At 40.3% G+C, this 22,756-nt stretch overlaps 1 protein-coding gene across 3 annotated transcripts in view; it reads right to left on the bottom strand.

The window, feature by feature from the left end:
- Window positions 1–2,689: 2,689 nt before the first annotated feature.
- Ino80 (INO80 complex ATPase subunit) overlaps window positions 2,690–22,756 on the bottom strand; it is a 131,808-nt gene continuing 111,741 nt past the window's right edge. For 2 of the 3 annotated variants that reach the window (XM_078049791.1, XM_078049790.1), the window contains exons 29-36: window positions 20,642–20,714; window positions 11,015–11,173; window positions 10,341–10,443; window positions 9,300–9,388; window positions 7,612–7,767; window positions 7,126–7,288; window positions 5,880–6,095; window positions 2,690–4,295 (exon numbers count right to left, since the gene is read on the bottom strand). In XM_078049791.1, coding sequence (XP_077905917.1) covers window positions 4,078–4,295; window positions 5,880–6,095; window positions 7,126–7,288; window positions 7,612–7,767; window positions 9,300–9,388; window positions 10,341–10,443; window positions 11,015–11,173; window positions 20,642–20,714 — 1,177 coding nt within the window. In that variant the 3' untranslated portion in view covers window positions 2,690–4,077. The remainder of the gene's footprint in view (window positions 4,296–5,879; window positions 6,096–7,125; window positions 7,289–7,611; window positions 7,768–9,299; window positions 9,389–10,340; window positions 10,444–11,014; window positions 11,174–20,641; window positions 20,715–22,756) is intronic. The other variant, XM_078049792.1, reaches the window with a different exon arrangement.

Here is a 22,756-nt window from a genome sequence, read left to right as displayed (position 1 = left end):
GTGCTCTACTGCTGAGTCACATCCCAAACCCAGTACTAGATTTCTGATTCTACTGAGGGTACTTCTTTCAGCCAGGCTGGAGCTCTCCCTAGCATTTTTTCAGTGTTCAAGAAAAAAATTTCTGTTGAGAGTTGAGCTGCTGCTCATGTGGAAGACTGACACATCCTGGAAGTGGACAGCTGGGGAAATGAACAAGTTATTAATGAGTTTGAAGCCTTTATTTAAAAATTCAGAGCTGGGCGTGGTGGTTCACACCTGTAATCCTGGTGGCTCAGGAGACTGAGGCAGGAGGATTTTGAGCTCAAAGCCAGCCTCAGTAACCCAGCAAGACCATCTCTAAATAAAATATAAAAAAGGGCTGGGGTGTTATTTTACAGCAAACTGTTGTTCGGCTCCAAGATAATTGTCTCCTTTTAATTGTTTTGAATACTTTGTCACCCAAATTGTTCTTTGTTTCATTTCATAAATTCATTTTGATCCCAAGGACTTTATTTTAATGCATCTTGACCACCTGCTTCACTTAGCTGGTCCCATGTGCCATACAGTAGATTCTGCTTAATGGCACTTCTTCTCTCTCTATATATATTTTGTTGTTGTTGTAGATGGACACAATAATCTTTATTTTTAATTATTTATTTTTACGTGATGCTGAGGAATAAACCCAGGGCCTCACGCGTGTGAGGCACATGCTCTATCACCGAGCTACAACCCCAGCCCCAGCACTTTTTTTTAAAGATATTGATGGACCTTTATTGTATTCATTTGTTTATGTACAGTGCTGAGGATCAAACCCAGTGCCTCACACATGCTAGGCAAGCGCTCTACCACTGAGCCACAGCTCCCTGGCACTTCTTTTTTGCTTGAGGATTTGCATGACTCTTAGTGCTTTGAAGTCAATTTTAAGAGTGTACAAGTTACAAACATACAAGAAAGAGCAACCTATGAAATCTAACAAGAACCTTGAAAATTTTTATACTAAGACTGTTTAGATTTCAGTTTTGTGTTTACTGTCAGTTGATCAAAACATCTGGAAGAGGGCTGGGGATGTGGCTCAAGAGGGTTCGATCCTCAGCACCACATACCAACAAAGATGTTGTGTCCACCGAGAACTAAAAAATAAATATTAAAATTCTCTCTCTTTCCTCTCTCACTCTCTCTTTAAAAACAAAACAAACCAAAAAATCTGGAAGAAAATGACTAAAACTGTTTGCATCTTTGTATATATTTATTATTTGATGTAATAAAGCTTATTTCACTGAAAAATTAAAGAAAAATTAATAAAAATAGCTGGGGGGCTGGCTCAGTGGTACAGCCCTTACCTAGCATATGTGAGGCACTGGGTTTGATTCTCAGCACTGCATATAAATAATAAAAAAATAATAATAAAGGTCCATCAACAACTTTTTTGTTGTTGTTGTTTTTAAAGCGTGGGGACTGGGAATGTGGCTTAGTGTTTAAGTGCCCCTGGGTTCAATCCCTGGTCCAAAAAAAAAAAAAAGTCCCATTCCTCTATCCTTAGGTAAGGGAGGGACAGGTGAGGAGAACATTAAGGCTGCAAGTTTGCCTCAATACAATATATTACCTGTCTTCAGTGACTAGATTGAAGTGGTTGAACAAGTATTATAAAAGTCTGCCGACAGAAGACTATGAGTGAACATACCTGCAGACAAAATAAAATATAAAAACTTCACATCCATTTCAGAAGAGGAATGGCTTAATCGCATATGCATGAAGCTGCTTTAGGTCCTCAAGAGCTGTCAGATCCCCAGGGAGGTGCTGCTGCTAACCTTGGCAAGGTTTTTGTAGGAATACACCAGAGGCCTTGCTGAGATGAAAATGAGAGAACCTATCCTAGTGGGCTCTATTAACTCTCTAGATCATAGCAGCCACAGTGGTGACAGCCACAAGACATGGTAAATTAGGAAACTGATGCTGGTTTGTACTGTATAAAGCCTTGGGTATGCTTACCATCAAGAAAAACAAGATCTGGAGTATCTGCTAGTGCTACCTGAGAACCACATAATGAAGAAAGGCTGATCCTCGTGACTGGGAGGTGAGCAGCAGCTGTAAAGGAGACTGCCCACCCTGATTAAAGCATGCAGAGTAAGCCAATGCTAGGGAGGACACACAGCCAGCTAACATGGGAACAGTATGAGCCCTATTCAAAGGTGAAGCAAGAACACATTAGTGTTTTAGTTCAATCATAGAATCATTGAATGTCAGCCTAGGCTAGGAGCAACTGCTCTTTTCTCAGCTGATCACTGAGCTACGTTTTTCATAGCCTGGATATCTCTCGAATTTCTAGGAACACATTTTACTGTTTTCCGTCATAATTCTTGAAAGTAAAGCTAACTTGGAGACACTATCAGTAGTACGATTATCACTATGTAATGGACCAAGCTGTCTATACCTAGGTCCAGAGTCACAAAGAGTCCCACATCCCCAGGCCCTTGGCTGCTACATGCCAGGGACTTGGTCAAGCCTTCTTTCTGATGGCTGGAGGCAAAATCCTAAGTCCAATAAAGACTGCTACTGAGGAAACACCCACAGTGCACTCCTTGTTCCATTAACCCTGTCCTCTGATCACAGAAAGACAACAGGGCTCCACCTTCTCTTTATTCTGCCACATCCCACAAGGGCCTTAGTTTGTCCCCCAAAGCAGCAGCTAAAAAGACCACAGACACCCTGATTTACATAAAATTATCTCACTCCATTTTATTTAAGATTTTTTTTAATCCAGTTAGTAAAAGGAAGAAGTGTCTCTCTTTATACATATGTACAAGTTCAGTTATAAAAATAGACAGCACATTCAAAGAGAAAAAAGGCTTGGCATTTTTCTGATTCCCTCTAAATAGCATCTGTACACAGGAGTCTGGGTTTGGTCAGGGGAATCTTAATGATTTAAATTAAATGATTCCCCTAGAACCCCTACTCCAAAAAAAAAAAAAAAAGTTTTAAAAATCAATCTATCTAAACTCAATTCCGCGATTTTCAGGTGTGCAAATTAGAGGCTGGCCCAACTGGAAGCACCTGCTCCACCAGGGACTTCAGGTGGTGGGCAAGCGGGAACCCCTTCCATCAGATACCACCCCCTTGCCTCTCTTGGAGGCCAGCAAGCTCAGGCTGTTTGGGTTGGGGATGGGAGGGTTGGTGCTGAGCTTTCCTCCTCCTCCACCCTCTCTACCTCATTCCTGTTGCCCCTTCCTTTCTCAGTGCAATACAGACAGTGCATACAGCCAAGCAGGGGCTGAAGGGCAAGGGTGGGGAGACTGTGCATTCAGGATGGGCACAGGGGCATCTGTAAGAGGGGCAGTGAGGATGTCCTGCTGATTGAGGTGGCTCCTGGTCTCTTTACTGGCTTCTGGGAGTCCCTGGGGTGGGAGTTGCTGCTACTGTTGCTGGTGGGACCTGAAGGTTCCCTGGTGTGAACCATGCAGGACAGGGGAGGAAATGCTGGAAAAACAACTGCCTGTGGGTCTGCTTCCTTTGGCCTTTTGTCATCCTTATAAGCCACCACATTCTCTGGCACATACTGCTCTCTCTTCAACAATGACACAGTAGCAAATAGAGTTTGTAGGCCTGAGGAGCTGTCCAAAGATTGTGGACACCAGGTACACAATTTTATCCCTTCCTAGTCCTCCAGGAAATTACAACCTTATACGAAGTCTCCACCATGGAAGGCTCTTCACAGCACCTGCAGAGCCTTTGTAAGGGACATGGTCAGAGCTGAAGGGTGGAATGGGGCTGGAGACAGCATGCCTGAGCATCTAAAGAGTGTCTATGTCAGGCCCTTCCCCAGTAGAAGGTTTAAAACTTGGCCACAGAGTTCATTGGGGATGTTGTGGGGCTGGCCCTGTCCTTGAGCCCTCTTCCTATAGGCTACCCCAGAACACTCCTTTGGAAATAGGTGATGAAAGTGCTCACACTAACCACCTGTCTTTCCCTTGCTGCAACTTGTCCTCTCTACCCTCTGACTTGGGATGTAAGATGCTGCACTGGGCAAGCCATCCAAAGTCCATCTGCAGGCCAGGACTCTAGTCCCTGGTTTGGTTGAAGGAAGCTGGAGGGCCCAGATGGTTACCGTCCTCCAGAGGGGATGGTGCCTTTGCCCTGTTTCCGGACCATAGAGTCTGAGGCTAGGCTGCTGGTCAAGTGGAGGCTCTTGGGAGTCCCAGGAACATTATTTCCTTTGCTCAAAGGGGAACTCAAGGGAGAAGAGGCGCTTGAAGGTCCAAAGTCAGCAAGACCAGCAGGCCTGACAAGGGATGTCTGCAGAGGACTGCTGGCAGAGATTCCTGTGGGGATGGAGAAAGAGAATGATTGGTAAGCACCAGTTAAGTGTGAACCTGTGATGTTGATTACTAGAATCTGGGCTGGAGGACAGGGGTGGGGAATCCTTCCCTGCCACCCTATTCCTGACATTTTTGCTTGCTCTTCCTGTCCTATCTTTTCAGTAAGAGGGATTAGTTTTGAAAAGAAAATGACATCAAACCAGCACTCACTACATTATGTTACTGAGAGTAAAATGCCCTCTTGGGACTCTGGACAGAGCACACATATAATTGGGGATGCCAGGGCTGCAGGATGAGTAAGAATTATAACTTACTAAGCGCTAATGCATTTTTCTACCTTCTCTCCTTTTTTTTTGGTGGAGGGAGACCTAAGGCCTGAGGGCATAAGCCTGTCCACTCTCTTATCTTGTGTGTCCATTTTCCTGACATTGGCTATGACCACTCCTACACTCCAAGACTTGCCACTTCAAGAACCCAGGTGAAATCCCTCATTTTTGTTGATGGCTTGCTGCCTGGGCTAAATCAACTTTCATCTGATACAACGATTCTTCAATGTTTCTTATGTACCATTTTACTTTTCTAAAAACGAATTCTAAGTGCTTGGTGGACAGACAGGTTCATCCACAGGGGAATTGCAGGTAACTTCTAACTACTTTCTCCCCTTGCTTTCCATCCCCAGTTAACAAGCACTGTATTCCCTGCCGCCCCCAACTTAGTAGTGGGGATAGGCTCAGGGCCTCACACATACTAAGCAAATGCTCTACAACTGAGCTACATCTCCAACCCTTTTTAAAATTTTATTTTGAGACACGGTTTTGCTAAGTTGCCCAGACTGGTAAGGATGTGGGGAAAAAGGTATACTCATACACTGTTGGTGGGAGTGCAAATTGGTACAACTACTATGGAAAGCACTATAGAGATTCCTCAGAAAACTTGAAATGGAACTACCTTTTGACTCAGTTATCCCACTCCTTGGTTTATACCCAAAGGACTTAAAATTAGCATACTGCAGTGACACAGCCACATCAATGTTTATAGCAACTCAATTCATAATAGCTGAACTATGGAACCAACCTAAGTGCCCTTCAATAGATGAATGGATAAAGAAAATGTAGTGTATTTATACAATGGAATGTTACTCAGCCTTAAAGAACCGAATTTTGACATTTTGCTGGTAAATGGATGGAACTAGAGAATATCATGCTAAGTGAAATATGCCAATCCCCCAAAACCAAAAACTAAATGCTTTCTCTGATATGCTGATGTTAATTCACAATAATGGGGGAGGGGGTTTGGGAAGAATAGTTACTTTGGATTAGGCAGAAAGAAGTGAAAGGAGGGAGTAGGTATAGTGTAGGAAGGATAGTAGAATGAATAGAACATTATTATCCTATGTGGATATATGATTATACGACTGGTGTAATTCTATATCATATACAACCAGAAGAATGAGAAGTTATACTCCATTTATATATGATCTGACAAAATGCATTCTACTGTCATGTGTAACTAATTTGAACAACAACAACAAAAAACAGACTTCTAGACTGCCTCTTGACAGTCTATAGCCACCCCTGACTTCCGTACCTTTAGACACATTGTACCCGTATGCAGCATAGGCAGCTGCAGAGGCTGCTGCAGCTCCTGCTTTGGCTCCTGCCATTGCAGCAGCACTGCCTGCTGTGGACTTCCGGCTTCGGCCTTTCCCTGCTCCTTTGGCTGTGCTTCCTGAACCTTTGGGGCGGCCTCGGCTTCGAGCTGAGTGACCACGACCTGCAGCTGGCATTTCCTGAATGGAAATTCCTGTGGGAACAAATGGCGAAGAAGGGGGACAAAATGAACATCATTAAAATGTTAACATGATTCTCCCCCAACAGAAAGCTTGTTCTAAGGGTGTTTTTCTTCTTTTTCATTGTGAAACGGGTCTTGGCATGTTGCCCAGGTGGGTAAGCCCTCTACCACCAAGTTTTAACTCAAGCCTTGCTTTCTTTTCTTTCCTTTTTGGTTTTGATGGTGATCAAACCCAGAGCCTTACACATGCTAGGCAAGTACTCTACCATGAGCTATATCCCCAGCCCTTGAGCGCTACTTTTAGGTTTTAGATTTAGAGTTCTCTTAAAAAAAAACCAGCAATAGTGGGCCCCACATGACAAGCAAGAAATGCCCAGACAAGCTAACTTTGACTAAAAGAAAAATAAGTGAACTACAAAAAAAAAAAAAAAAAAAAGGAAATGACTAGAAAATAAATTTCAAATCTTTATGAAGTTCTTACTTTGCTTTCTCTAAACCTTCTCTCCTTTCTCCCTTCCTCCCTACTTCCTTCCTTCTAATTAAACACAGGGTCCTTTTTTCATTCTTTTTTTGGTACTGGGAATTGAAGTCAGGGGCACTTGTGCCTGGTCTTTTTTTCATTCTTGAGATAAGGTCTCACTAACTTGCTAATTTACGATTCTGCCTCCCGAGTTGCTAGAATTATAGGTTTGCACCACCAAGCCTTGCTAAACCTCTTTCCTCCGTTCACTTGATAAGCTTATTGAAAAAATAAGATCATAAAATCTTTTTGCTCCCCTTTACTCTTCTTTTTAAAAAAATATTAGTTATTGGTGGACCTTTATTTATATATATGTAGTGCTGAGAATCAAACCCAGTGCCTCACACATGCTAGGCAAAAGCTCTATCACTGAGCCACAACCCCAGCCCCTTTTTACTCTTCTTTAAAGAATGAAAATTCCCTTTTTGTACAACGAATCAGGACCTCCACCCATTACCAAACTAATGTTTTCTGTGAGGCAGTGAAACAGCTCTGACCATCTGGGACACCAGCAACACTCACCATTCACGGTGTCTGAGACAGAGGAACCTGTTATGGAAGCAGGAGAGTTGGTGGCTCGAGACTGAGGGGCTGAGGAGGCTGGGTCATCCACAATGACTAGCATGTCACTGCTGCTCTCGTCAGGGGGAATGGAGCCTGTGTGCAGCTCACTGCTGATGGAGATCTAGAAGTAGAAGAGTTGAGATCACTACTACTCTTAGTGCCCACAGCCCACAGCACTGGCACCCAAGCGAGAACACGCTTTACAGGACTTGCCCGTATTTCTCTTTCCTGCCTGGAAAGATTCACTATTGAGGTTCAGATCCCCCTGCTTTGCTTCTGAGTAGCCAGCCTGTCCACATTTGCTTTTCTCCTTATGAATCCCATGTGCAACCCCCTTCCGTGAGGCAGGAAGACTCCAGAAGCAAAGGATGCCCAGCAGTGTGTCCCTGGTACAAGGTCAGGATGCAGTTCCACTGCTGTGATGAAGGCATCAAGAAGCCTCACCTCACTGAAAGGGCTGGGCATAGCTGAATCCACACTAATGAAGGAGTCGTCCCCGTCAGCAGAGAGGTTAGAGTTATCAGCCGAAGGAACAAACGGGATCACCAGGTTCACACCCTCTTTTCTCCTTTTCCCATCCAACTCATCTTCTTTTTTCTTCTGAAAACACAAAGATTAGGCTATATGGAAAAACCATAAAGATATACCCCAAGAGAGAAGTGGGATTAGGGAAAAAAATTATGACCAAACCTCTATTTTTCATAAAATTGTCATTTTTTTTTCTTTTTTTGAAGCACTGGTGATCAAGTCCAGGGCCTTGCACATGTGAGGCAAAGGCTTTGCTAACCAACTATACCTAGGCTCTTCTATTACTATATTTTTAGGGAATTAAAAACTCTTAAGGAAGCAGAAAAAGGATACTTTAAAAGCTTATGTGTATTTTAGTCCTGAAATACAGGGCTGTTTTTTTAGGCTCTGGGGATTGAATCTAGAGCCTCACACATACAAAGTATGTATTCTACCAATGAGAAACAACCCCCAACCCCCCTCCCCAAAACAGTTTAAAGGTAGGCCAACTACCCTGAACCAATAAGTGGGCAAAGGATGCCTCTAAGCAGCAGCAAGTATAGAATGAATGCACTCTCACAAAAGGGAATAACAGCGTTTTACACAGACACACACACAGAGTTTTTTTCTGGTACTGACAATTGAATGCATGGTCTCACATATGCTAAACATGAACTCTACCACTGAGTTATAGCTCCTATATATGTTTTTAAAACTTTATTTTTGGGTTGCTTTTATCATTATCTCCTCAATTTCATGTAAGCTCTTGAGTGACTAAGCAATATTAGGCAGTTCAGGATCAAGATGAGCAGGGCTCTGTCACAGATTAGGGATCTGGAATCATAGAATGTGTTTGGATACATCTGAGAATCTCACCAATCCACTGCACCACTGTGTTTGTATTTACATCTGTTGTAGGGTTAATATATGATGTCTCTGTGAAGTTTATATTTTCAGTGGGCATCGTCTGTTCTACACTTTGAGCAGGGATGACCTGATGTAAACTGTTAATTCATGACATTGTTTATGGATATTAAAGCCATTTGTATTTTAAATAGTGGTAAATAATGGGTTAGATATTTGAGGGTAGAGAGATAAAAGAGCTTGGGGAAATAAATAGAGATGGCAGCTCAGTCTTATACAGATCTGGATTCTTCATTCTCAGGATTTTTCTGTTTTGTAAATGAAGTGAGTACCAGGGGCATCCTTTGGGCTAAAAAGAGTTTGGCCTAGAGTAGGTCCAATCAAGGACATGAATTCTGTAACAGGAAAGCTAGCACATCTACAGGAAGATGATAATGTAATATAGACAGGATCCTAAGTTGCTAACCATCAAAGCTTTATGGCCAAAGAGACACAAGGCCCTTTCTTAAAATCCTATGAAATCTAATAATGTGTGTAACATCAATTTCACCCACATTTAGCAGTGAAAAGTAGTTTCTATAATCAAACTGTGGCCATCAACAAAGTGGGTCTTTGAGATTGAATACAGTCCTACCTACCAACACTGTTTCTCTTGATCAAATATCATGGAACTGGTATAAATCACAGCTAGAGCTGGATACCAACCAATGACCAAGAGGACAACCTGCCTGGCCCCTACCAATACCCCAGGGTGGAGATACCTTCTCTGCATACTTTTCCCGCTTGCGCTTGCGTTCCTTCACTCGGTTGGTTTCCTCCTGCTGCCGTTTTTCTTCCTGCCGCAGTCTCACTACCAAGAGAAACCAAATCAAACCAAAACAAACAAAACACCAGATAAAGTAACTGTGGCAATCATAATCCTCATTCTCTGAAAATTAAGGAGGCCCCATCTGATACTTATGTTCCAAAATATGACTTTAATCTATTTAAGGCAGGTAACTGGTAGTTTTCTAAATGAAGAATTTGTGAATCTCAACAGATTTTGTGTTCAAACCATTATTACACTTATTTTTTTTCAGTACTGGGATTGAACCTAGGGGACTCTACCAGTGAGCTACATTCCCCTGACCCTCCCTTTTCATTTTTATTTTGAGACAGGGTCATGTTAAATTGCTGACTTGAACTTGCGATCTCCTGCCTCAGCCACCTGAGTTGCTGGAATTATAGGCATGTGCCACCACGCTTGAATGTACCACAAGTATTATAAAACTTTCCTTGTCTTGTGTCCTCACTCCCATTCTCCTTAGTATTTAAATATCTGCATTACACAGATCAACAAAAGGTTTTTAGAAGGTGCTGCCAAATGTGAGCTTATTTTCTAATGGGGTCCTATGAAAGCCCTAAGAAACTCACAGGATAAATCTAAAACCCAATGTTTTCAAAAACTAGAAACACAGGGGAGAGAAATTTGAATGATTATAGCAGTGTGCTTCTTCTTTCCCTATAAAAACATTTTCTGGGCAGAAGAGTAAATTCATTATTGCTGAAGAGTTGGGCAGAGCCTTCCTTGTGCAAGCTAAAAGTATATTTTAAGTATATTTGCTTTTAAAGTATATACAAATTTTGCCCTTTATTTCACAAACATCTGTGTTTGGAAATTAATAAGAAGTATTAATATAAAAATATTCCTCCCCAATATGGCCTCTGGTTTTGTCTAGCCCTGGAATACATGCAAGTGCTCCTCCCATTTTCAGATATGTGGGACTGGAGAGGAGAGGGCACAAAGTGGTTAGAGTACGTACGTTTCTTCTCCAACTCTTCATCATCTAGAAGAAGACTAACCACCTCTTTCGGTTTCAAGGTATCTGGTTTGAAGTTCCCACCTGAAATCACCATCCGCTGAATCTACATAAAGCAAATCAAAACATCACCTCTAGGAATCCATTACTAAACAACAAATATCGAGAAAGAAATAAATGTCTTTCTCAACCTGCTCCTCAGATGAGGGCTCTGGTTTCCCTATTTCTTTCTTGTTCACCTCCTTGTTTGCTCTTCCAGATTATTTGCCCAACAGAAAGAACAATAAAAATTTCTTTGCTTGGGACTATTAATTCGAAAGTAGAAAACCTAATAATACTGAATCAGGATGGAAACACAAAACAAAACAAATTATTCCCTTGGAAACTAGCAGATTTGGAATGCAAGTCAGAGGTAGCTAAGTTAGAATGCCAGGAAGCAAGCTCAAAAATCATTCCTTCTTCTGAAGGTGACAGGGTGTTAGTCATGAAGGTCCTTTTCAGTGTCAGTATGCACATGAGCAGCAGCTGAGACTGCTACTGTACAAGTTCTGATTTTGAAGAAATTTGTTTCTTCATATCCAATGAAAGACAACAGTCTCAAACAGTCTTAATCCAGTCAGTGTTGCTGACTTCGTATTCTCTCCACCAGGACAACCATCCTTTTCCCTTGTGCTTACCTCACTCTTCTCCTTGGCTCTCTGCAGAATGCGTTCCTCAATTGTGCCTTTACAGATGAGCCGATATACTGTAACCTGCTTTGTCTGCCCCAAGCGGTGGGCCCTATCCATGGCCTGCTGGTCTACAGTGGGGTTCCAGTCACTGTCATAGAATATTACCTACATAGGCAAGATGAGAATATAGCAAAGACTAAAGCATTCTCAGAAACTCTGGGGGCAACCCAGTCACTCATATTGTTTGTAATGGATTAGCATCAGCAGGGTCAGGCTTCTTTCTATACTAGAATGAAGACATATTGTCTCAGAAAACCAAGCCATTCCTTCATTTGCTCTGGGCAAGAGACATGCTCCTGGCCTTTGCACAGTTTTCATTTCAAAAGAAGGAATAGAATAAGCTGGGCATGGTGGTGCATGCCTGTAATCCCAGTGACTCAGAAGACTGAGGCAGGAGGATAGCAGGTTCAAAGCCAGCCTAGGTAACTTAGTAAGACCCTATCTTTAAAATAAAATAAAACAAAACAGGATTAAATAAAAAGGCAGTCGGCTGGGGATATAGCTTAGTGGCAGAGCACCCTGGATTCAATCCCAGTACTGAAAACAAAACAGAAAAACCAAGCCAAGTGTTGTGGTACCCCTATAGTCTCAACTTAAGAAGCTGAGGTAGAAGCATTGCTTGAGCCCAGGAGTGTAAGGTCAGCCTAGAAAAGGAATCAAGACACTTTCTTTAAAAAAAAAAAAAAAAGGAAAGGAAAGGAAAAAAAGGGATAGTAGTTACTGGCAGAGCACTTGCCTAGCATGCCGTGAGGCCATGGGTTTAATTTCAAGTACTGACAAAAAAACAAAAATATCAACACAAATGTGCGCGCGCACACTCAATTATAGCAGTAGCTAACACAACACTGTTAATTAACATTTATGTTAACATTTAGTACTTACTAATCCTTAACGCAGCAATTTTTCAAGTGTATTAACTCACCTAGCAATCTCCATACCTTGGGTACTATTAAAACCTCTATTTTAGGGCTGGGGTTGTGGCTCAGTGCTAGAGCCCATACTAAGCAAGCACAAGGACCTGGGTTCAATCCCAAGCACACACTCTCATAAAAAACAAAACCCCCCCCCAAAACGACCCTCCATTTTACAGATGAGGAGACTGCAGTGCAGAGAAATTAGAGAATTTAAAGACTGCACAGGCTAAGTAAGTGATGGGCTTGGTGTATGAGATGAGAAAGCCTTCTGCTTTCTCTTAAGCACTGGGGCTACCTTGGAAAGGGATAGGCATGGCTTTCAGTGCATTCTTGGGTTCTCATCATAGGATCATTTCCTGTTACATTAAGTTCAAGGATAGAATAGAGTGTTTAAAGGAATCCCTGGAAGCTATTTTTAGTTTGTTGAAAAACAAATAAGCAAATAACAAAATATAACACTAAGTGTTTCTAAAATCTAGACTGCTAGTCTTTAGCTATTGAGTCTACTACCATCCCACATGTGGACATTCTAAAAGAATCCCCAATTCAAAATGTCCTCATCATCTCTTTTGTCACCAAATCTAGCCAGTGCTTCTTCAGAAATGAAGTTGTGCTTTCTACAATCACACTGTCACCATCTTGAACTGGGCCCTCACTGCCTTCTTCTGGATAGTGCTCTGTTCTATCAGATGGGCTTCCTAGATCTCATTTTCTGTCTTCTTCGGTCTACTGTGGGTTCCACTACAGAGGACTCCTTCTATCAGTTAAGTGGTAAAAAACCAAATTCAAACTGAGCCCTGATACTGAATTAACTTCGTATCCTATTTGTATATTTTTCTCCAATACAGTATGTCTCTTCCCTTTAATTGGATGAGTTCCTTATTTGTATTTGTTTGCCCCTCTTTTTGCCTAAGTTGTTTCTCTAACCTAGAATCCCTCTACTTTTTTTTTTTTTGGCAGGGGTGTGTGTGTGTGTGTGTGTGTGTGTGTGTGTGTGATCCCGATCCTGGGATTTTCTCCAAACACTCCCCTTAAGCATCTACTCTTCAGCTTTCATCATTGCTTCCTCCTTGGCTTTCTCTGTGGTGTTTTACATAGGGACAAAATGATCTATTGGCAATTCTGCCTTCCCAATTGCACTCTAAGCTCTGTACGATTTAGGAATCTGGCAGGAATAAAATTCCCCTCATGATTTTTTTTTTTGTTTGTTTTGGTACCAAGGATTAAATGAGGGGTGCTTAACCACTGAGCCACATCCCCAGCTCTTTTAATATTTTATTTAGAGACAGGGTCTTACTAAATTGTTTAAGGCCTTGCTAGGTTGCTGAGGCTGGCTTTTGAACTCATGATCCTCCTGACTCAGCTTCCTGAGCCACTGGGATAACACGCGTGTGCCACCGTGCCTGACTCCCTCTACTTTTCTTCATTCTTTCATCTTTATAGTTCTAGCTTTAACATTTCTAAGAAGGCCTCCTTAATTTCTGTCACCTATAATAATGATGTCTCTTTTTCCTATTCCTAATTCCTCTAAATAACTATTAGAAATAATAAAGGCTAAATTCTGCTGAGCTGAATTTATTGTGTGGTGCTAAGGATAGAACCCAGTGCCTCACACATACTAGGCAAGCGCTCCACCACTGAGCTCCAGCCCCAGCCCCTACAGTGACTTTTTCTTTGTCTGGGAGTTTACAGTTTTCTCCCCAAGGATTCTAAACTAAATAAAAAATGAAGGATAATGCCACAAAAAAGCCAGAGGACAGCATGAGAGATTCAGAATAAGAGCTCTTTCTTTTTACTGAGTATGACGCTAGGGTATATACATATCTCTCTGAATTCTTGCAACAATCCTGTGAATAGCTTCCATCTTACTAAAAAGGAAGAGATACTAGACTGAGACAACAGCAAGTGGCTGAGCTGGGGTTTGACCAAACAGTCGCCTTCAACATTAGCACAGTACTTCATGTTGCTTACCACCTTGGTATAAGTTCCCACTTAATTACTATCCTCCATGGATGTTCAATTATTAAAAAAAAAATTTGTGTGTGTGTGTGTATGGGGGGGTACTGGGGACTAAACCCAGGTACTCTTTGCTACTGAGCTATAATCTCAGCCCTTTCTTATTTTTTTAAATATTTATTTTTTAGTTGTAAGTGGATATAATATCTTTATTTTATTTTTAGGTGATGCTAGGGATTGAACCCAGGGTCTTGCATGAGCTAGGTGAGCGCTCTACTGCTGAGCCCAGCCCCCTTTCTTATTTTTTTAAGACATAGTTGGTCTTAAAAAATTGCTAGGATTATTAGCTGTGTACCATCATATCTGGCTCTTGCTCTTTCTTATGGTGTCCTCTTGGTCTGGCTTTTATGTGGCATTATCCTTCATTTTTTAGCATAGTTTAGAATCTTTGGAGAGAAAACTACAAACTCTCAAAGAAAAAGTCACTATAGGGGCTGGGGCTGTAGCTCAGTGGCAGAGCACCTGTCTAGTATGTGTGAGGCACTGGGTTTGATCCTTAGTACCACATAATAAACAAATAAACGCATTCTGTCCATCTATCAAAACACACACACACACACACACACACACATCATTTTAAGCCAGATGAGGTGATGCACACCCTGTAATTCCAGCAAGTTGGGGGAGGCTGAGGCAAGAGGATTATAAATTCAAGCCCAGCCTTGGCAATTCAGTTTCAAAAAAAAAAAAAAAAAGGTATTATAAAAGCTTATTATTATTAATGCAGTGTCCACAAACCTGATTTGCAAATACACAATGCTTGTCACAGCATTACCATATTACCATAAGACATATTTTGGAGTTTCAAATAAGACATACAAAACTCTAGAAACCAATATACCTAAAATGATACATACAGGGTAAGGAGAGGCAATGCAAAATGAATTCTTAAATAAAACCATGTTAGTGTATACATAAATATACTACAGGAAACTTCACCTTTATGCATAGGTAGAAAGAACCTATCAAATAAAAGTAAATAGACAAGTGAAAGGAAATCGAATGAAGTACACAAAGGAGAATGGGAGAGAGGAATGAGATCTGAGAGAAAAGGTGCAGGGAAAAGGAGGAGGAATCATAAATTGAAATGGAATTCCATACATGTATGAGTTTGTAGGGGTAAACCCAACAATTATGTATAACTAAAATGCTCTAATGAAAAAATAAAAATAAAATGATACACATACAGCAATTGAGGCCTGACATCATACTCAAAGATTGTACCTTGAGATGTCCAACCCTGGGGAATGGTTCCATATACATTCAAAATGAAGAGGCTTATATCATGAATCATCTTACTTAATACTTACAATTTTCCGCTATAAATTTCAATGGCAACCAAATCCTTGATTTAACTTGGGTTCTTTTGGGATCACAAACAATAAGAAGATTAAAGCCAAAAAAGATAAATTAGCCTTGAAAAAAACCCCAAATTTAGTGGCTATATATCCTTTAAATGGATTAAAAGAAATGAGGGATTAGGGAAAAAAAAAAGAATTAAAAACAGGGATTTTTTGAAAAATAAACAGGGAAAGCCAGGTGTGGTTGCACACACTAGTAATCCCAGCTACTTAGAAGGATAAGGCAAGAAGTTTGAGGCCAGCCTGGGCAACTCAGCAACACTCTATCTCAAAAGAGCTGGGACTGTGGGTTGAGATAAGAGTGCTTCTAGGTTTGATCTCTAGTACAGAAAAAAAAGAAGGGAATGAAAGAAAAAAAAAAAGAAAAAATACAAAGGGGAAAAAGAATAATAAACTATGTAAAAATTCATAAACAGGTTAACATAAGAATAAGGTCAGGCACAATGGTGCATGGCTAGAAGGCCAGCAACTTGGGAGGCTGAGGTAGGAGGATCACAAGTTAGAGGCCAGCCTTAGTAATTTAGCAAAGCTCCTAGGAAACTTAGTCTCTGTCTCAAAATTAAACAAACAAAAACCAAATAAAAATAAAATGCCTGGGAATGTAGATCAGAGGTAAAGTGTCCTTGATTTCAAGTCCCAGTAAGTGTACACACACACACACACACACACACACACACACACACACACACACACAGAAGAATAAGAGAATGAGACAAGTGTTCAATCCCAGCACCAACCCTCAACACATACACATAGACAAAGAATGAAAAACCAAAACAGATGTTTATCTAATTTGACAACCATTGAATGTTGGATCACCCATGTGAACTGGGGGAATGATGAGGACACTGTACTATAGTAGGACAGAGATAACACCTGTATTTTATAATCAGGTTTAGTGAGTTCAGTAAGACACATTAGAGAAAGACAACTAATAATTATAGGACTAGAACAACTGACATACCTAGGAAAGATTAAAAGCTACAGATTAATCTTTAAAAGATTAAAGCTACAATGCATGGCCTAGCAATGACTAAGTGGAAATATATGAATAGTCAACACCTTCATGAAGTTGTAAAACCCAAGCCAGGCAGGCATGGGGGAGGGAAGGGAGAGTAGAGATGTGGTATAAGGCCCAGCTATAATACAGGTGGATGAGAGGGAGTTCCAGAAGATGAGAGAGTGAAATAGAAATCAGAAAAATTTCTATAGAACAATTGGAAAAAGCTGGATCAATATTTGGAGGGTGGCGCTTTTCTCCCAAGAGGAATGTGTGAAAGTTTAGTCCCTTGGGAGGGCTATAAGTTGACCCATTGGACATACGTCTTGTCATCTTGCTACTCGTTTTCATTATATGTAAGCATATGAGACAGGTCTAATAGAAACAAAAACAGGGGAATTTATCATAACAACCCTCACTAAACAGAATTAAATGCAAAGATATCCCCATGCTAAAAACATATTTACTAAACAAGTGAGCCAGATAGAATACATGCTTACCTATGGGCTCTCAATCACAAGACATTAAGTTTTTCCTGACATTTTAGGATGACTAACCTCTTCCTTGTCCATAAATGGTTCTAGGGATCTCTCAAAGCTAAATAAATCTTGAAGCAAAGGAAAATGCCAGACAAGCAGCTAAAACTATTGTTCTCTAACACACACACACACACACACACACACACACACACACACACACAGCAAAACTTGAGTTCACACAAAAAAAATTAATTTCAATCTTGTTGTCCCATATCTCTAAGGAATATTCCAGGAGCTTCTAATTTACAAGAGAATCACAAGCCTCCCACAGATCAAATTATTTTGGAATTCAGAGTATTCAGAGTCTCTCTCTAGCCCTCAGATGGAAAAGGAATTAACTTTTATTCCTTTTGCTATGGGTTAGAAGCCTAGTACTTTGGTTCTTTGTGGCAGGAGGTCCTTACCCCCACAAGACAAATTATGTGAACCTTGCAAGCATAATATAGGCCACTCTGCAAACCTGCTTATCATTTTGACCATTCAAGTAAACAAAACAACTAGAGGAACTATTTCTTAAGAAAGCATAGCTGGGGGCTGGGGATGTGGCTCAAGCGGTAGCGCGCTCGCCTGGCATGCATGCGGCCCGGGTTGGATCCTCAGCACCACATACCAACAAAGATGTTGTGTCCGCCGAGAACTAAAAAATAAATATTAAAAATTCTCTCTCTCTCCTCTCTCACTCTCTCTTAAAAAAAGCATAGCCAAATCTAAGACAGGCAAGATAGGAAGGGAAATACAAATGTTAGACCTCCCCAGGTGATCCCACACAGCCTCAGTCTTAAATATTACCTATGACTGATTCCAAAATACATATTTAGTCACAATCTTTCTCCTGAATTCCAAACCCTACTGCCTGGGCAACATTTCACTTAATGTCTGATATTCCCAATTTTCTTGCTTCTACCTTTCTCAGTGTTTTGTACTGACCCCCAACAGAAGCCAGAGGGACACATGTGAAACCCAAGCTAAGGTGAACATGGTAGTGTGTGGCTATAGTCCTAGCACTTGGGATGCTGAGGTCAGAGAATTGCTTGAGCCTGGGAGTTTGAGGCTGGCCTGGAGACACAATGAGAATTTATCTCAATAACAAACATACAAAACCCAAGCTAGACCATGTTACTCATCTGTCAAATTCTTCCAAATTCTCCATTTCCTATGGCTTACTTAGCCTTGCATGCTCTGCTTCTGTGACACATACCTCTTACCAGTCTTCCCTCATTGATTCTGCCTACCTACTCTGGGCTTCTGGCTGTTGCTTGATTATGCCAAGCATGTTCTCACCCCAGGGCTTTGCTTGGAATGCTCTTGTCAGATAGACACTTGGCTCATGTCCTTGCTTTCTTCAGATCTTGGCTCAAATATCACACTATCAGAGAGGCTTTACCACCCACATAAAACAGCAACCCTGATCACTCTACCACTCCTTATTTGCTATATGTCTCTTTGTAACATTCATATTAAATAGTTCTTTAAATTTTGTTCATCTTATCCCCTACCTTTACTAGAAATATAATTTTTAATAATTATGAGGACAGGAATGTAACTTCATTGTGTTGCATGCTGAATCCTACTGCCTAAAACAATGCTAGGCCCTTGAATGATGCTCATTAAACATCTGTTGAACGAATGATTTTATGCACTAGAAATAAGACTTCCTTCTACTGATGAGATCTAAATTCATTATGTAAAATAATTAATTACAATATAATGTGATTAACTTGAGTAGGGGAGGGAATTGGAAAGGAATGTGACACCTGAATGGGGTTTTGATAAGCAAATAAGTTTACCAGGACAATCTATGTTGAGGGAACAGTTAACCCAACAGTGTAAAATGGCATGGTGTATTAAAAACAAAAAAACAAAAGTTAATCATTTATTTCTGGAACATAAACTTTAGAAGGGAAAGTAGTCTGGAAATTAGGCTGAAAAAGCAGATAAAGAACACAAATTAAGGGCCTTATATGTAATGTAAAGGAGCTTACACTCTATTTTATAGATGATGGAGAATCCCTAAGAGTTTTGGGTGAAGGAATGGCATGGTTAATAAAGAAGGATATGGCTCAGTATGGTGATGCACATCTGTAATCCCAGCCTGGGAGGCTGAGACAGAATTTCAAGTTCAAGGCAGTCTTGGCAATTTAACAATACCTGTCTCCAAATATGAAATAAAAAAGGCTACAGGCTGGGGTTGTAGCTCAGCAGTAGAGCAATTGCCTAACATGTTCGAGGTCCTGGGTTTGATCCTCAGCACCACATAAAAATAAATAAACAAAATAAAGGTATTGTGTCCAACTACAAATAAAAAATAAATGTTTAAAAAAAAAAAGGCTAGAGAGGTAGATATAGCTCAGTGGGAAAGCATCTCGGTTCAATTCCCTGTACAGGAAAGGTGGAGGGGGGGGGGAAGAGAGGAATAAAACAAAACAAAACAGAAGAGGGGGAGAAGAATATAAACAAACTTAATAATCAGCACAGCAAAGAATGGATCTGGGTTAACAGGTATGGAGCTGGGGACTGAGACTGGAGCTCAAAAGATCAGCAAGGAGAAAGCAGTGAATCCGTACTCACACAGAACCTATATAAAATGCTTGAAAAACAGAGCAGAAAACCAAGAAAAATAAGGACAAATTTCTAGTATCTGATATGGCATTGAGTGAACTACCACATCAGAGAACCCACAAGAACAGGATCTACTACCACTGACAACCTACCCAGAGATGAGTGATTGATGATGTGCAACTATGCCTGCAGCAATCCTCAGGCATTGAAGCTCTATCCCACCTGGCTAACTGGTAACTGGTGGAGATTTAGAGGGCAAGAAAGGTAGAGCTGGATCCTATGAAGACAGGAAGTTAAACATATAGTAGACAATAAAGAGAGTGAACCCAGTCTAGAAATGGAGACTGAAAGATGCAGGATCTAGTTCCAGTTTTGGTTCTGTCTCTTCAAGAATCTCCATCTGTACTTGATTTTTTGGATTTGCATCCTTTGCATCCTCTTCACACATGTGGGGAATTTTGTTGTTGTTGTACTGGGGATTGAACCCAGGGCCTTGAGCAAGCAAGGCAAGTACTCTACCACTAAGCTACTTACCCAGCCTTTTAAATTTTTTTTAAATCTTTATTTACTTAATTAATTTATTTTTTATGTAGTGCTGAGGATCGAACCCAGTACCTCATATGTGTGAAGCAAGCGTTCTACCGCTAAGCCACAACCCCAGCCCCCAGCCTTTTAAATTTTTATTTTGAGAAAAGGTCCTGTTAAAACGCTGAAGCTAGCCTTGAATTTGTGATCCACCTGCCTCAGCCTCCATGCTGTTGGGATTACAGGTTTGTGCCGCCATGCCTATATTTTAATTTTACTATTATTGGTGGTGCTGGCAATTGAACCAAGGGCCTTATGTATGCTAGGCAAGCTCTCTACCACTAAGCCACACCCTTTCCTGCTATTTTATTTCTTAGATTAGTAACCTCATTACTCTCTAACAAACTTTTGAAGTTCAGGATGTTAAAAAACATGAGTTTTTCCAGTAGTGGAATAATGCATAAAATAATGAAATTATCGTCTTTTTATCTACTCAGTTACAGTTCCTAAAACAAATCTAGTGGGATTACTTAATATTTTTTTTCTCTAGTCTATTTATTTAGAACAGTATCAGACACAGAGTAGACATTCATCAAATACTTGTTGAGTAAATGTGTTAAGAAAGTTAAGCAGTGTATTATGTTCTCATTATAACTTACTGTATCTGCAGCAGTGAGATTAATACCCAGTCCTCCAGCTCTTGTGCTTAACAGGAACACAAAGATGTCATTCCTGCAGAAAAGGGAGGAACATGTTAAGAGGAAAAACTGAAAAGAAAAAAATAGAATGTGGGAAGAAAAGAGAGGTCTCTGAATACAGAACATGGAATCTAGTGCTGGAAAGAGTTTTGGTGGTTATAAAGGCCTGCTGATATTCCCTTAAAACACCACAGAAAGGTGCACTATTTCTAAAATAAAATGATGGGAATCACCTTCTAATTTGCACAGAAACTTGCTGCCCATCAATATCTAATTGCTCAGCACACAAGTAAAAACATGTAGCAAATATACTAGAAAAATAATGCTACCATGAAGTAGAGACCTCTTTCTCTTTATGAACTAAGAGCAAATAAATCAGTATTCCCTGATGTTTTCCTTAGGAATCATGAATTCCAATACTTTGGAAACTTATGATCATTATAGCAAAGAACTCATTTTAAGATAAAGAATATAAGTCCCAGAAAAATGAACTGAAGTCAGGGACTAAGACCTAGGCTATGTCATCTATATATAAAATTGAATTTGGGATTAATTCTTGATGATAAGCTATAATTAAAGGGCTTTTGGATGTATGCCAACACAGCTCTTGTGTGCATGTGCACACGCGCACACACACGCACACGCACGCGCACGCACACACACACACACACAGTTAATATTTTCTTTGATTTATACCCCAAGTCCTTTTAAAGAAACAGAATTACAAACAAACCAATAGGTTACACCATCACTCATTCAGGCAACAAATAATTACTGAATACAGTATTTTCTAGGAACAAAGCTCATGCCAGATCACAAAGAACAGGATTCTGACTGTAAGATTTATCTTAAATAAGGAGGGGCTCAGCTATAGCCCAGTACTATATCTTAAGATCATCATACACTTTCATGTTCTTATCCTAGATTATATTCAGAACACTTCTGAGGGGAAGGAACTGCATCATACCACTAAGTAAACCTGAAAATCCACTAAATCAAGTTGCCAATCCCCGTTCTTCCTATCTGTAGTGAGGAATACAACTAGATATTCGTTCAGATCAGGGTTAAACTGCAGGTCACATTTATTCTTGGTCATGAATTAAGTTTGGTGGATCTAGATGCATTTAAAAAAATAAAGACTAGATTAAAAATTTTTCTAGTGCATCACAGCCACAAGGTACCATTCTGTAAAGTTTTAGACGTGGTATATAGGTACTAAATCACAATGTAAGACAAATATTATTATGAGGTTTTAGAAAAAAATAAAAACATACTGACATCAGGATGTTCTCATCCCTTCAGCCTATTCTTCCTTAGTGAAGTCACTTGACTGAAGAAATCAGGATGTCATGAATATAACTGAAGTGACTAACTGATGACATCAACATCAAATATGAATATCAGTGAAGGAATGAACTATTTTGAAATAAGCATCCTGATTAATCATTAAGTTGGTCATGATAGAAATTAAATACAACTTTCCTAGGGGGAGGCATGGATTATAAAATGTCTGCAGAGTTTGGTATTCCTAGGAAAGTTCTACTGTTGGGTGTGTGTGTGGGAGCAGTACACAGGAGTGCTGGGGATTGAAGCCAGAGGCATTTTAGCACCGAGTTTCATTCCCAGCTCTTTTTAGTTTGAGACAGGGTTTCCCTGAGTTTTCTAAGCTAGCCTTGAACTTACGATCCTTCTGCTTCAGCCTCTGGAGTTGCTGGGATTATAGGTATGTGCTACCATACCTGGCCTGCTTTATCCTTGAAATCTTTTGAAGAACGTTTTTTTAGGGTTTGTTTCTTTTTTTTCTTTTTCTTTTTTTAATCACTGTTGCTTCTATAGAGTTGGGAATTGAACCCTGGATTCCACAAAAGTTAAGCATATACTCTACCCAACTAAGCTAAAACCCTAACCCATAACCTTGAATTTCACAATAAAGTTTTCAAAAAAATTTTACTGAATTTACATTCTCTTTTATGATTGAATTATACAGAGAAAAAAACTTTTTAGGGCCCTATTAGTGTCTCTCTCACTCTGGCACCGAGATTATTTCATATATCTTTTTCTGCTTTGGTAAGTACA

This window comes from Ictidomys tridecemlineatus, chromosome 5 (genome assembly GCF_052094955.1).
Source record: "Ictidomys tridecemlineatus isolate mIctTri1 chromosome 5, mIctTri1.hap1, whole genome shotgun sequence".
Lineage (NCBI taxonomy): Eukaryota > Metazoa > Chordata > Mammalia > Rodentia > Sciuridae > Ictidomys > Ictidomys tridecemlineatus.
This window is presented reverse-complemented; position numbering and strand designations above follow the sequence as displayed.